This window comes from Arachis hypogaea, chromosome 19 (assembly GCF_003086295.3).
Source record: "Arachis hypogaea cultivar Tifrunner chromosome 19, arahy.Tifrunner.gnm2.J5K5, whole genome shotgun sequence".
Lineage (NCBI taxonomy): Eukaryota > Viridiplantae > Streptophyta > Magnoliopsida > Fabales > Fabaceae > Arachis > Arachis hypogaea.
Genome location: NC_092054.1, coordinates 140,891,943 through 140,905,680, shown reverse-complemented (window position 1 = coordinate 140,905,680; position 13,738 = coordinate 140,891,943). Strand labels below are relative to the sequence as shown.

The window sequence follows — 13,738 nt, the reverse complement described above, 5'->3', positions numbered from 1 at the left end:
TTATGGCTGCCATAGTTGTTGTTTTATGGCTGTTTCATGGCTGCTTTATGACTGATTTAATTGCTGTTCTATGGCTATTTTATGCCTGTTTTATGGCTATTTTGGATTGCTGCCCCTATTAGTTATCAATAGGTTGTTGGATTCTTTCATTGAATTTTTATCACTAAAAATAGACATATCATATGTTTGTGTGTATAGGATAAATTTGATGATTTTCAAGAAGTTGGAGAAACTTCTACTAATGCATTTCAAAAAGTTTTTTGTAAAGAGAATCCAGGAAGAGTCCGATGTTTTGGAAGAACTGTTACAAAAGCTTCTCTTAAGAAAAATAACGAAATAGATGAAATCAAAAAATAAAGTGAAGAGAAGGTAACAGCTTTAAAAACTAAATTAGACGACCATAAGCAATGACTGCAAGGATTGGAAGATATTGTGAAACTTATGCTGCAACAAACTTCTCCTGGTATGAATATTGATGAAGCGCTTTCTCTCTTGCGATCTAAGGAATCGTCTGCAAATAGTGCACAAGATCCAAATTTAGTTCCTCGACATCCTCCTCCATTGACTCATATTCCAAATCATGATTAGGTATATGTGTGCTAAATTGTTGAAACACTTGAGTATACATGTTATTGTATAGCTAATATTTTGACTATAATTTTTTTTATTTAAATTTGACTGCAGCTTTCTTATTGTTGGATAAAATTTTCTGAAGACATAAAAGCAATTCTTGGTGCAATGGTGAAGCACCAAGTCTTTTTGGTTTCAAGTAGAAAACTTAGTTTCTTTTAGGTTTAAGTTCATCATCAGAAAAATATGTATTTTGTTTATGTTTATTATTTATTTGACTTGGTAACTTAGCAAGTATGTTAATTAGTACTTGGAAGACCTTTTCTATATATATGCAATATATATTATTAGCTTATTCAAATGTAGGTGTTATATATCCTTCAAATGTCATATAAATATAACAAAGGTAAAAAACATATTGTTTTAGATATTAAAAAAGAGAATCTAAGAGAAACTCAATAAGGTGTTGCTTTAGGTATTAAAAAAAGACAACTGCAAATAAATTTACATAAGTGTTGCATTAGGTCTATAAAAAAGGTAATTTAAAAAAACTGGACAAGTGTTGCTTTACGTATATAAAAAATGCAACTTAAAAAAATTGGCCAAGGGTTGCTTTAGGTATATGAAAAAACAACTAGAAAAAATTTGCACAAGTGTTGCTTTAGGTATATAAAAAGGCAACTTAACAAACTTTAGACAAGTGTTGCATTATGTATTAGAAAATACAACTCGTAAAAAGTGTTGCTATAACGTCTCATCTCAAGCGTTGTGTTTGGGTGCTCTAAGGCAACCCTTTTGCGGAGTGACTTTATTTTCAGAAAAGGCAACGTTTTTTGAAGGTTGCCGTAAAAAGGATTCCCTTTAACACACAAAAACATTTGTCTTAGACCAAAGGTAACGGCCGTATAGCTAACCCTAAAAAGCGTTGCTTTTTGTCGAAAAGTGTTGCCTTTTTTCTTATTATAGACAACGTTTTAAAGGGTTACCTCAATTCAAATTTGTTGTAGTGATATATCCCTTTTATTATTATTCTCCAAACTACGTAATTAATTAATTCAAACATTTTTTGGTCATGAACATGGCGAGAATAGAGTGCCCCAATGTTTGGACCTCGAGCAGCTTGGCAACCTTGTTCTTATACCTAATAAAAAGTGGGTCCATGATTGATTCACCAAAGTGTGCCTTCAGCAGAGGTTCAGTTATGGCCCTAACGTATTTTGCAATGTATTCACCTTTGGTTCCTTCATCGACAAGTAATTCCCCATCATCATTACTATTATTAGTAATTAGCCCTGCTTCCCACCCATATTTGATCAATTCCATTCTCTCAAGACTGAAAGACCCTTCTGCTTCTATTGTTTCCTTAACTTCATCTATGGTCGGAGCATAAATTGGAAAATTGAACGAATCTAGTTTTGCTTCTTCAACAATGTTCTGCACCAAATATTTAATATGAATTAATGTAACACATGCGAATGAACAAAAATGTTCATATGTGAGCTATATATAGAAAACTCAAAATTGTTATTTCGTTCGATATAATAATTCTTTTGGGGTATATACAATTATACATGCATTTTCTTATTAAGGTTCTTAAGCAACACTTCTATAATTAAAAAAAACAGTGTTAAAAAAATGAAAAATATGCATATCCCTCAGGCTAAAAAATTTAAATAGACCTAATTTAATTTTAAAAAATAAAAATTATTTCATAGTGGTAAAAATGATTAGGATTTTAATTTTAGACCATATGAGATTTTATAAAAAAATAGACAAACTGAAATTACCTACCAAAAGTAACTAGTATTAAGATACAGGTAGAATTTATGATAACTAGTAGAAGGACACAAATTTTTATATTTTGTAATATTTTTATATTTATTTTTAAATATTAAAAAATATTATTTTATATATTATTAAAATATATAACTACTATAACCACTATAATAATAATCAATTTAACATAAACATATCTATATAGTGAATTATGGTGACAAATGTCCCATTAAAAATAAAAAAAATTAAGATATATATAATAGTATTTATTAACTCTTATTTATTAATAAATTTGTTTCTATTATATTAAGTTATTGTAAAAATTTATTTTATTTTTGTATTATATATATTTTATCGTGTCAAAATTTTCTAGATCTATCGGTAACCTTGGCATGCAGCATATATGTTACCTCGAGGACCATGTCATTGAGTACGATACCAACTAGTGCCCAAGGTGTTATCATGCTTTTGGTTTCATCTTTAGCATCTCTGCCAAAGAAAACGAGGACCATGCCTCCATTAGGCACTAACTCCTCCGAACGTGATTTCAAGAACACGTTGAAATCTTCTTTGAATTGCTTCAAATATGCATTGTACACTGCCGGCGGAGTAGTGCTTGTAAAATAAGTGTTCCCTTTGTTAACTTCTTCTCCCTCCTTCTTCAACCCTTTTGGTGGCTGTCAAGAAGCATGCACAAGAGAAATAAACAAATTACAACGATATCTATCATATATATTGCAAGAAATTCAAATTGCAAACGCTGAGAAAAAAAAGTCAAGGTTTAACATTTTTTTTAAATGTTAAAAAATGATTCACAATTTTTTTTTTAATATATAAAATAAGTCAACTTTATTTTAGATAGCCTTGATTGCTAGATGTTTGGAAGGTATAAAGCTAAGGTGAAGTGTATGAAACTTTTAACAATATTTAAAATGGGTTCTTAAAATTAATTAAGGACACATTTCTTATATATATTTTTACAATATTTATTTTATTTTTATTTTAGATAAAGTATAATTTTTTATTTTAACAATTTTTTAAAAATTTTAGAATATATTTAAATTTTATTTTATTTTAATTTTGTCTTAGAAATGCATGAAATATACCACCTCTAACAATTAAATTATCAAGAAGTTTAAAACTAATTCAACAATAATATTTAATAATTAGACCTAACAATAAAAATTTGTATCTGAGTTGTTTGTATTAAGGTAATCTTTATAAAGTTGTTCTTAAATTGATCCTAAGTTTCTTAAAACATTTGTTGAAAAGGTACGTACATTTGATATAAATTAAAAATTTTTTGAACAAAATTAAAAAAATAAATTTTAAAAATATTTTTAAATTTTTTATCAAATTTTAACGATAAAAAATATATTTATTTTTTTTACTTTTTAAATTAAAAATATTTTTAAATATTAAAAAATAGTTACTTTTATTTTGGCAATACTTAAAAGGTATGGCACATTATAGTATGAAGATGTTTTTGTGACTATGATGGTTATACAAATAATATTAAAATTAAAGTCGTACTTTTTAAAATAATATTTTTTATTTTTCAAATTAAAAAATATTGTAAAATAATAACAAATATTACTTTAATTTTTAACAACACTTTTTAAAATATCGTAAACACAATAGTATACATAACCATACTAAAATGTACCTACTTAAAATTGTGTAATTATTAGGCTATTTTTATTTATAGACACATGACACTTAGACAGAAATACAAAAAAATAAAATCATATTTAATAAAAAAAATGAACAAAAAAATTGTGGCTAAAAATATTAAATTTATATATTTTGTATCCTTTATTTATATATATATATATATATATATATATAATTCATTTATTTTAACTTATCTATTTGCACAATCACGTAAGTGTGATTTGAGCTCATCACTATAATAGGTCTATTAAAAAAAGGATGTATAATTTATTTGTTTTAAGTTAAATAGCTAATAGAAAAGATACATACATAGACATTAATAAAAGAGACATAAATTATTTTTATAATTAAATTTTTTATTATTATATTTTTTTTAATTTTTTATAAAAAAAAATTAAATTAAACTTTTATAATTTATTTTAATTTATTATTAAACAAAATACAAAAAAAATTAATTTTTGTGTCTCTATCTATCTTGTTTTCAATATTTCCGTTATGTCCTTTTCTCGAAATCAAAAGCAACCTTAGAGTGATATAATAACGACCACCATAACATGCACCATAAAACAATCACCTGAGAAAGAAAGTGTTGACCAAAAGAGGAATGAAAAAAGTTGATGGAGTTGGAGGGATAAACCCTGCCATAGAAGGAGCCAAGGGTAGCATTAAAGAAACAAGGACGAGATCTTGGTCCTTTCTCTTGTTCCATTCTTTTATACAAATCAGGAAGTGCCTTGAATATGCTGTTGAAATCGTTGCCAAACAAATCATTGAGGAAGAATTGAAGTGCTGGAGGGTCACGGTTCAAAGTGTGGCTAATTGCATCAACAATGGCAATAATATTAGATGCCACAAGAAGTGCATTTGGCCCTGAAGAACATCCTAGGTCAGCCAATCTGAAACAACTTGAAAGGTCGTTGCCATACACATTCATTATTGCTTCTTCAAGAATTGGTTGTGTCTTCAATACCCCCTCTCTCTACACACATGGAATAATTCATCAAATCTATGTAAAATAAAATCCCAATTAATAATTATATTCTTCTATTAATAGTTAATGAAGTCAATTACACCGTCAATAAATGAAAGAAAAAACACTAAAAAGTTAAGTTCACATGCAAAATTCTTATTGGTTAGTAGCATGTTCTTGCTATTTCCAAGACACTAAAACAAATGATAAGTGCTTTTGTATCTCAATATTATTTATGGGTTATATATGGGGGAGTCTATGTTGTTTGTAAATTGTAATCATGGATGGCCTCAAAAAAATTTAATAATAAAAGTAAAATTATATTAAAATAACTTTTGTTAACTATTATTATTTATCCTATATTTAATAGAAATATAAAAATAAAAAATATATAATTTTTTTGTTATTTTTAAAACTTTAATTTTAAATTTATTAGTTAAATTATAAATAACTTATTATTTTAATTAATTTAGTGTTTATTGATGTACTGATATTTATAATTTAAAACTAAAATTATATATAAATATTAGAAAAAAAAATATATCTATATTTAAAAAATATATTAATATAAAATAATAAAAATTTAATTTACAATTATTTTTCTCTTTTTTTTTAAAAAAAAAAAAGAATGTATGCATCCTTTTAATTTATGTATTGTAACGTAATTTTTTTTACATTTATTATGTAAAAGATCATTAAAAAACAAAAATAATTAAATAATTATGTAAAATATTATACATACTTTTAATATATTAAAATTAATTATATATATTTAAACAACTATTTTGCTAGTCATTAAAATTTTTAATTGATTATCTCCCACTCAATTATAAAATTTATTTGTTATGATATTTATGGTATAATTTTTTTACAATCAAAACAGTTGTTACAAACCAACTTATTTAAGAATTAAAATAAAATCACATAATTTTAAAATAAAAAATACTAATAAATAATATTTTTTCTTATCTCACTTAGTTTTTTAAGATGAAAAAAGTTCTTAATAATTTTATTTATGTTTAAAAAATTGAGATTTAATTTAATAATTAACTAATTAATTAACTGAAAGTACATTATCAGTATTTATTAATTTTTGTATTGAGTTAATTTATTTATTTGTTTTTAATTTTAATATTAAATTAAATTTAACAAAATAAATATTATTGCATATTAAATTTAATGAAATAATTTTTTTAACATAAATCTCATAAAACTTTATAGCTTACTGTAGGAACAAAAATACCGTTACATTGGAGGCAAAATATATATACATTAATATAATTACTTTTGTTACCAAAATCCATTGGGGACAAGGACCCCCTCCCTTCCTCTGTGCCTAAATCCGTCTCTGTAAATTATGAATAGTGTTTATAATTGAGTAAAAATTTAGTGCAGTTATTTTTATATAAAGATACGTATGACTCTTAGATGATTTGATAAATTTGATTAAATTATTATTTAACGATTTTTAACTATCAATTTCATATAAAGACAATTACATATAAGTCTTCACCTTAAGATTGATTTTTTTAAAATAATCATTTTAAATATTTTATTTATTATAATATAGATAATTTAAACACAATTTAAACTTTTGTATTTAATTATTTATTTTATTTATATTATAAACAAAATAATTATGATAATTATAATTATGATAAAAATTCAAGTCCAGTTAATTTTACGTGAAATTAATAATTAAAAATGGTTAAATAATTTAATTGATAATTTAACTGATTTGACTAAATTTTTATCTAACGACTATCAATTATATATTAACTTCAGGTGAAATTCAATATAATTATATCTTATTTACACTATAAATAAAATAAGACACAAATTTTAAAATAAAACGAATACAACTGTAAATATAGTGTTTATGAATATAGTGTTTATGATGGAATTTTTTTAAAATAATCATTTTAAATATTTTATTTAATATGATATAGATAATTTGAATACAATTTAAATTTTTGTATTTAATTATTTATTTTATTTAGAGTATAAACTAAATAATTATAATTATATTTTATTTATGTAATAAACAAAATAAAACATAAATTTTAAATAAATGAAACGAAGATATGAATTTTAAATAAATAAAACGAATATAACCGTGATACATAAAAATTAATATATTCTATATATTTCGTTAACTTAGACGTTTAAACCGTAAATTTTAAACGACGAGTATTTATAAGAAAACGAACCTGACCAAAAAATTATGACAATAAAGAAAATCAATAAGGAGAAATATAAGAATGAAAAAGACTAAAAATAAAAGGATTAGAAAATTGCATATATTTAATTCTTGACGTTATGTTAAATCAATGATCCTTTTATTAAGTTTATTAGAATTATAAATGTAATTCACTTTTTAAATTTATTGTTGTAAGAACCCTAGGAAAAAAGGACTAGCAAGCAAGGCTCTAAGAGGGATTTAGATAAATGACCAATGAAAATAGCCTGTATAAGTTAAATATATTACATGTATGGTTGGTATATATATTGAAGTAAAATTAGATTAATTATGATCATTTATTTATTTGTTCATTTATTTACTTATTTGTTTTCGTATCGATTCAAGCAATCGTAAAATTTAACTGGTTGGTATAGTTGTCAACATAAAATCAAACATCAAATTAACACAATTTATATGTATTTTTTTTTAGGTTTAATTACTTTGTTAGTTTCTATAGTTTCGAAAACTTTTCAATTAGATTCTTATACATTTTTTTCTTTTAATTTGGTCACTACACCAATTTTTTTTTCAATTAGATTTCTCTTGACATTAATTAATTCAATTATATAGGAATTCAAATAAAAAAAAATTAGTGCAGGAACTCAAATAAAAGAAAAATAAAATTTAAAGATTCAATTAAAAAAAATTAGTACAAAAACTCAATTAAAAAAAAGTATAGACACCTAATTAAAAATTGAACAAAACTATAAAGATCAATAGAATAATTAAACTTTTTTTTTTTTTGTATAAGTCGTGGTTTAGAACCAAAATTTATGAAAACTTACTGTTTAATCAAATTATGGTTTAAAATCAAATTTTATATGTATTTTTTGTTTATTCATAAATCATGATTCAAAACTATGAGAATTTTTTGTTTGATCTTATGGTTTAAAATCAAATTTTATATGTATTTTTTGTTTATTCATAAATCATGATTCAAAACTATGAGAATTTTTTGTTTGATCATAAATAATAGTTTAAAATCACGATTTAAATATATAATTAAAAGGATCATCTTAGTATAATTATATTAAGATAATTATGATGATTATATTATTTTAAAAAGTATTATTAAAATTAAAATAATATTTTTTATAAAACGTTACTTAAACAAATTATTACCAGATTTAAAAAATATATGACTTTAATTTAAAATTACTTAAATAGTTATTATAGCCACCATAGCATGGAGACATTAGTTAAAAACATATAAATTATGTTTGTTTATAAGGACGAGACGCTCAAACATAAATATTGAGCTACAAAATTATTTTTGACAAATGAGATATAAATAGAGATATTTTATTTAGAGATATTGAATTAGTGTATTTTATGTCTATTCTAATAGAAAGAACACAGAAATATTAATAGACATAATTTATTTTTTTTATTTTTTTATTATTTTTTAAATTTTTTATAATTATATTTTTTCTTAAATTTTTGGGATAAAAAAATAAAAATAAATTAAATTTTCATAATTTGTTCTAATTTATCACCAAACAGAATACAAGATATACTACACAAAATTCTTGTTAAAATGGTAATTTTTTTAGTATTTACGGCAGTTTGAACCACCATTATTACCAGGCACGGCGATTTTAAAAAGCGACATAATTCTGGTTATTACGACGATTTTTAAAAAATCGCAACAGTTTTCTAAGTTAAAATGACAGTTTTTAAATAGGTTAAAATGACAATTTAAACCGTCATTATTTTTAAATAAAACGACGTTTTTCAATTGATTAAAATAATGGTTCAAACCGCCGTTATTTTTTAAATTATTTCTAGAATATAAAATTTTATGTATCTATTTTTTGTATCTTATTTCTAGTGTTTTGTATTATTCTGTTTTCGTAAACAAACCTGCCCAATACATATTGGAAAAAATATATATTGCTAATTAATGGTTTGAGAGATGTATGCGAGTATGTACTTGTATCAAAGAGTTGGATGCATAGCTTGTTTCTCCCAAGCCACCAACCATGTGAAGGGTTTGCATGTGTACAGGCATGCTATTCAAGTATGGATCGGAGAAGAACAGATTGCGGCTTCTCACGTCTTCAAGTCTTCTCTGCAGTTAGCACATAGCAAACACATGCATGGAATAAGTATATAGAAAAGAAAAGAAAAGAAAAGAAAAGAACGACTTACTACGATATATGGATATGGATAAAAGTCTTCGAGAAATATATTAAGGCAGCAATGTGGCTGTATGAGTATATCCTGGTCCTGGCTACTTGGTTCCTTATATAGGAAGGAATCCCGACTCCCTGTAAATAGGGTAGGATACGGTTTGGGTATGTCTGCGAGTAGAGTAGGGTAAGGTACGGGTTTAGGATTAGGATGTATTCTACTCTATTCTACTCACATCTCATATATAATACATATTTTATAAAAATTAGGTATATAGTGAAGGAAGTAAGAGTTGAACCCACAATCTCTCTTATGTAATGACTTATAATAAATGAACAACTACTAAAATTAGTTAGTTAATTTAGTAATTTAGAGCATTAATTTTTTATTTTTTATGTTATTAATATGTATAAAATTCGAAATTGAATTTTATATTTACTTTAAAAAATTTTGATATTTCTACGGATAAGATATGGTAGGGTAGGATTTAGAATTTTAGGGTGTGGGTAGGATTAAGGTTGAGAGATTCTCAATCTGCGAATAGAATATAATAGAATTTTAATAAAATTTTTAATCCGCGGGTAGAATTAAAATATGGTCCAAACCCTAACCTACCCTACCCATTGCCAGCCCTAAGAAAGAACAGAAAAGGGGCGAGTTTGGATACGCCTGGCACAATCAAACACGTTACACGTGTCTTTTACTCTTGAGCTGTGCGCATGAGCTGTAGGTTAGTGTCGTCGTCTTCAGCTTTGACCTTTGGGGATATATTCAAAATATAATTTTGTTTGTACCATTGAAGGATAGTTTAAAACAGTTCTTGTACAAAATTGTCAAACTTTTTGTGCTATTTAAATAAAAATGTTTTTAATAATACGAGAATCTATTTAAAAAAATTATACAATTCGAGAAATAAAATTCATGTATATAAAATTTCAGATATTGCACATATTTTATTTTATGTAATTTACAAAAAAAAAAAAAAAAACTGTTTGTAAAATTTATATAATAATTTTTTTCAGTTTCAGATATTGCATATATTTTATGTAATAAAATTTGTAATCATTATAAATAGTATCTTTTTAAATTAATAAAACTTAAATTGTATATATTTTATGTAAAAAATTACAAACAGTTTTTTAATAGTACTTAAATTGCTACTTGATGAATGAATATATATATATATATATATACCTCTCAACTCTTATATTGAGAAATATTTAGGTAGCTATGTGGCTCTATCAGTATATCATCGCTACTTCGTTCTCTTTTATAGGAATAGCAAACGGCCAATGAAGAAAGGGAGAAGCCAACAGTGAAGATTCTTTTAATTCTATATGCGCTTGCTTTCCCACAACGTACATTAGATTCTTTCTATTATTATTATTATTATTATTATTATTATTATTATTGATAATCGTTAGATACTTAGATCCACCAGATAAGAGTGGTCCTGGCCCTGGCCTGGTTCTATTTAAGAGAAAAAGACAAAAGAAGGGAAAAGATCGAAAAACCTTAAAAAACAAAAGATAAATGAAGAAATACAAACTCACTTTTGTTTGTGTATATCTATCAATCCTTTTGATTACTATTCTAATAGATAAGATATTTTTTATTTATATATTATTTTTTAGTTACTTTGCAGTAAAATTCTTTTAACTATTATCATAAAAAATAAAATGATAAAAATTAAGAGTAATTTAGAAGATACACAAAAATTAACAATATTGTTTTTTAAGATAGCTTAGACTTTGAGACTAGTATTTTAAAAGATATATAAAATAATCGCATCGGTCAAGGAAAATGGTTAGAAATAAGTGAGAAATTTAAATAAGTGTTTTTGTGTATTATTCAGTATATTAAAAAGTATAATGTACAAAAGATATATATAAGTGCTAGAAGAATCAAAATAATAAAAATATACAATTTTATAAATAATATACAGATATGCTATATAAATATAAATGATACTAATTGATCTAATATTGATTTTAATTTATTCTCTAACATCCCCCTTAAACTCAAGTGAGAGTTAAGGATACCACTTGAGTTTGGATGCCAGAGTACGAAAACGAGTCAGATGATGAGCCTTCGTGAAGATATCAGCAGTCTGATCCAGTGTTCCAACAGCGATGAGACGAACAGCATCAATAAAGATGCGTTGCCGAACAAAGTGACAGTCAATCTCAATATGTATTGTGCGTTCATGAAACACATCATTATGGGCAATCTAAATAGCATTGCGGTTGTCACAAAAAACATTAGTTGGGGACGACTGCGGTGCACCCAAGTTTTTGAGAAGCCAACGAATCGAGACAACCTCAGCAGTGGTGTCAGCGAGAGCACGGTATACAGCTTTCGTGCTTGATCGAGTAGTGAACGTTTGCTTCTTAGCTCGCCAGGAAATGAGAGAGTCGCCAAGAAACAAACAATGACTAGTAGTAGAACGACGATCAGTGGGATCACCAGCCCAATCAGCATCTGAGTACGCCTGAAGGGATAAAGATGAATGCACAAAAAAATAAAGGCCATGAAATAGGGTGTCTTTGATGTAGCGAAGAACGCGAAGAACTGCCGCATAGTGAGTAGTACGAGGAGTTGACAAGAACTGGGTAAGAACATGAACCGGATAGGCAATGTCTGGTCGGGTGACAGTTAAGTAGACTAGTCCTCCAACTAACTGTCAATAAAGAGTAGGATTATCCAAAACAGTGCCATCCATAGGAGTAAAACGAACATTAGGCTCAAGAGGAGTAGACTTAATTCGACTATCTGTTATACCGGCTCGAGTAAGAAGATCCGAAGCATACTTAGCTTGACAGAGATAGATACCATCATCTATGGATATGACCTCGAGACCAAGAAAATAACTGAGAGAACCAAGATCTTTAATCTCAAAAATACGGTGAAGGGAGGCTTTGTTATCAAAGATACTATCAACATCATCTCCAATAATGATCATGTCATCAACATACAAAAGCAGAAGAACAACTCCATGTTCACTTTTATGAATAAAGAGAGCATTCTCATGAGGGCTGCAAGTGAAACCAAGATTGCATATAGTGGTGCTAAACTTGTCAAACCATTCGCGAGGAGCTTGCTTAAGACCATAAAGTGTCTTGCAAAGGAGACAAACTTTGCTAGAAGGACAAGGATAACCCGGCGGGGTTTTCAAATAAACCTTCTTTTTCAAATCTCCATTAAGAAATGCATTTTTCACGTCCATCTGACTGAGAGACCATTTTTTACCGCAACAATGGCAAGAAGAGCTCGAATAGATGTGAAATGAGCAACAGGAACAAAAGTCTCTTCATAGTCAATACCATACTCTTGCGTACAACCTTGAGCAACCAATCATGCCTTATAACGGTCAATAGAGCCATCAAAGTGAGTCTTGATCTTGTATACCCATCTACTTTCCATAACTTCCTGATTACAAGGAGGATCAACCAAATCCCAAGTGTATGCTTTTTCAAGTGCATGTATTTCTTCCTGCATTGCTTGTTGCCAATTTGGATTTGTGGAGGCTTCTCTGAATGACTTAGGTTCATGTTGATGAACAATAGTAGAAAAACAATGATAATCAAGAAGATGAGGAGGTGGATTTCTTACCCTAGAAGAACGAGTGGAAGGAGGAGGCATGACGGTAGGAGCAGGATCGTCGTCCGGTTTAGAATCATCGGGAGATGGAGAAGGCAGAAGAACAGGAGGCTGTAGAGGGTGATTCAAGATAGAACCTGTAGAATCGTCACTAGGAAAAAGATCAACATTGAGGTTAGTGAAAAAAGGTGACTGAGTAAGAGGAATGGACTCAAAGGAGGAGAACCGAGAAAACATGTGATGCTCCCAGAAGACAACATGACGAGATATACGAATACGTTTAGAGAGAGGATCCCAACACCAATAACCCTTGTATTTAGTGCCATAACCAAGGAAACAACACATACGAGCCCGAGGTTCAAGTTTACTATGTTCATGAGGCTGAAGAAGAACAAAACAGACACAACCGAAAACTCAAAGAGAACTGTAATATGGGAAGGTATGATAAAGACGCTCAAAGGGAGTAACGTTACCAATAACAGAAGAAGGAAGTATATCGATAACATGAACAGCAGTAAGAACAGCTTCACCCCAAGTATGCGCAGGACACGAAGAAGAAAGAAGCATTGCATGAATAGAGTCAAGAATGTGATAGTGTTTGCATTCAGCTCATCCATTTTGTTGAGACGTACCAAAACAAGAAAACTCAGACAAAGCGCCCTATTCTGCAAGAAAGGTAAAAGTTTGGAATCACGGTATTCCATAGTATTATCGCGTCGAAAAATCTTAATGACCTTGGAAAATTGAGTTTTAGTCATGGTGGCAAAGTTAAT

General features: G+C 27.1%; 1 protein-coding gene across 1 annotated transcript; it reads right to left on the bottom strand.

The window, feature by feature from the left end:
• Nucleotides 1-1,620: 1,620 nt before the first annotated feature.
• On the bottom strand, nt 1,621-12,327 carry LOC112776851 (probable jasmonic acid carboxyl methyltransferase 2). The gene is made up of 5 exons (XM_072228556.1): nt 12,103-12,327; nt 9,166-9,303; nt 4,595-4,999; nt 2,757-3,023; nt 1,621-2,004 (listed from the first exon to the last, which is right to left on the bottom strand). The coding sequence occupies exons 1-5, from the start codon at nt 12,325-12,327 to the stop codon at nt 1,621-1,623; spliced, it is 1,419 nt and encodes a 472-aa protein (XP_072084657.1).
• Nucleotides 12,328-13,738: the final 1,411 nt, after the last annotated feature.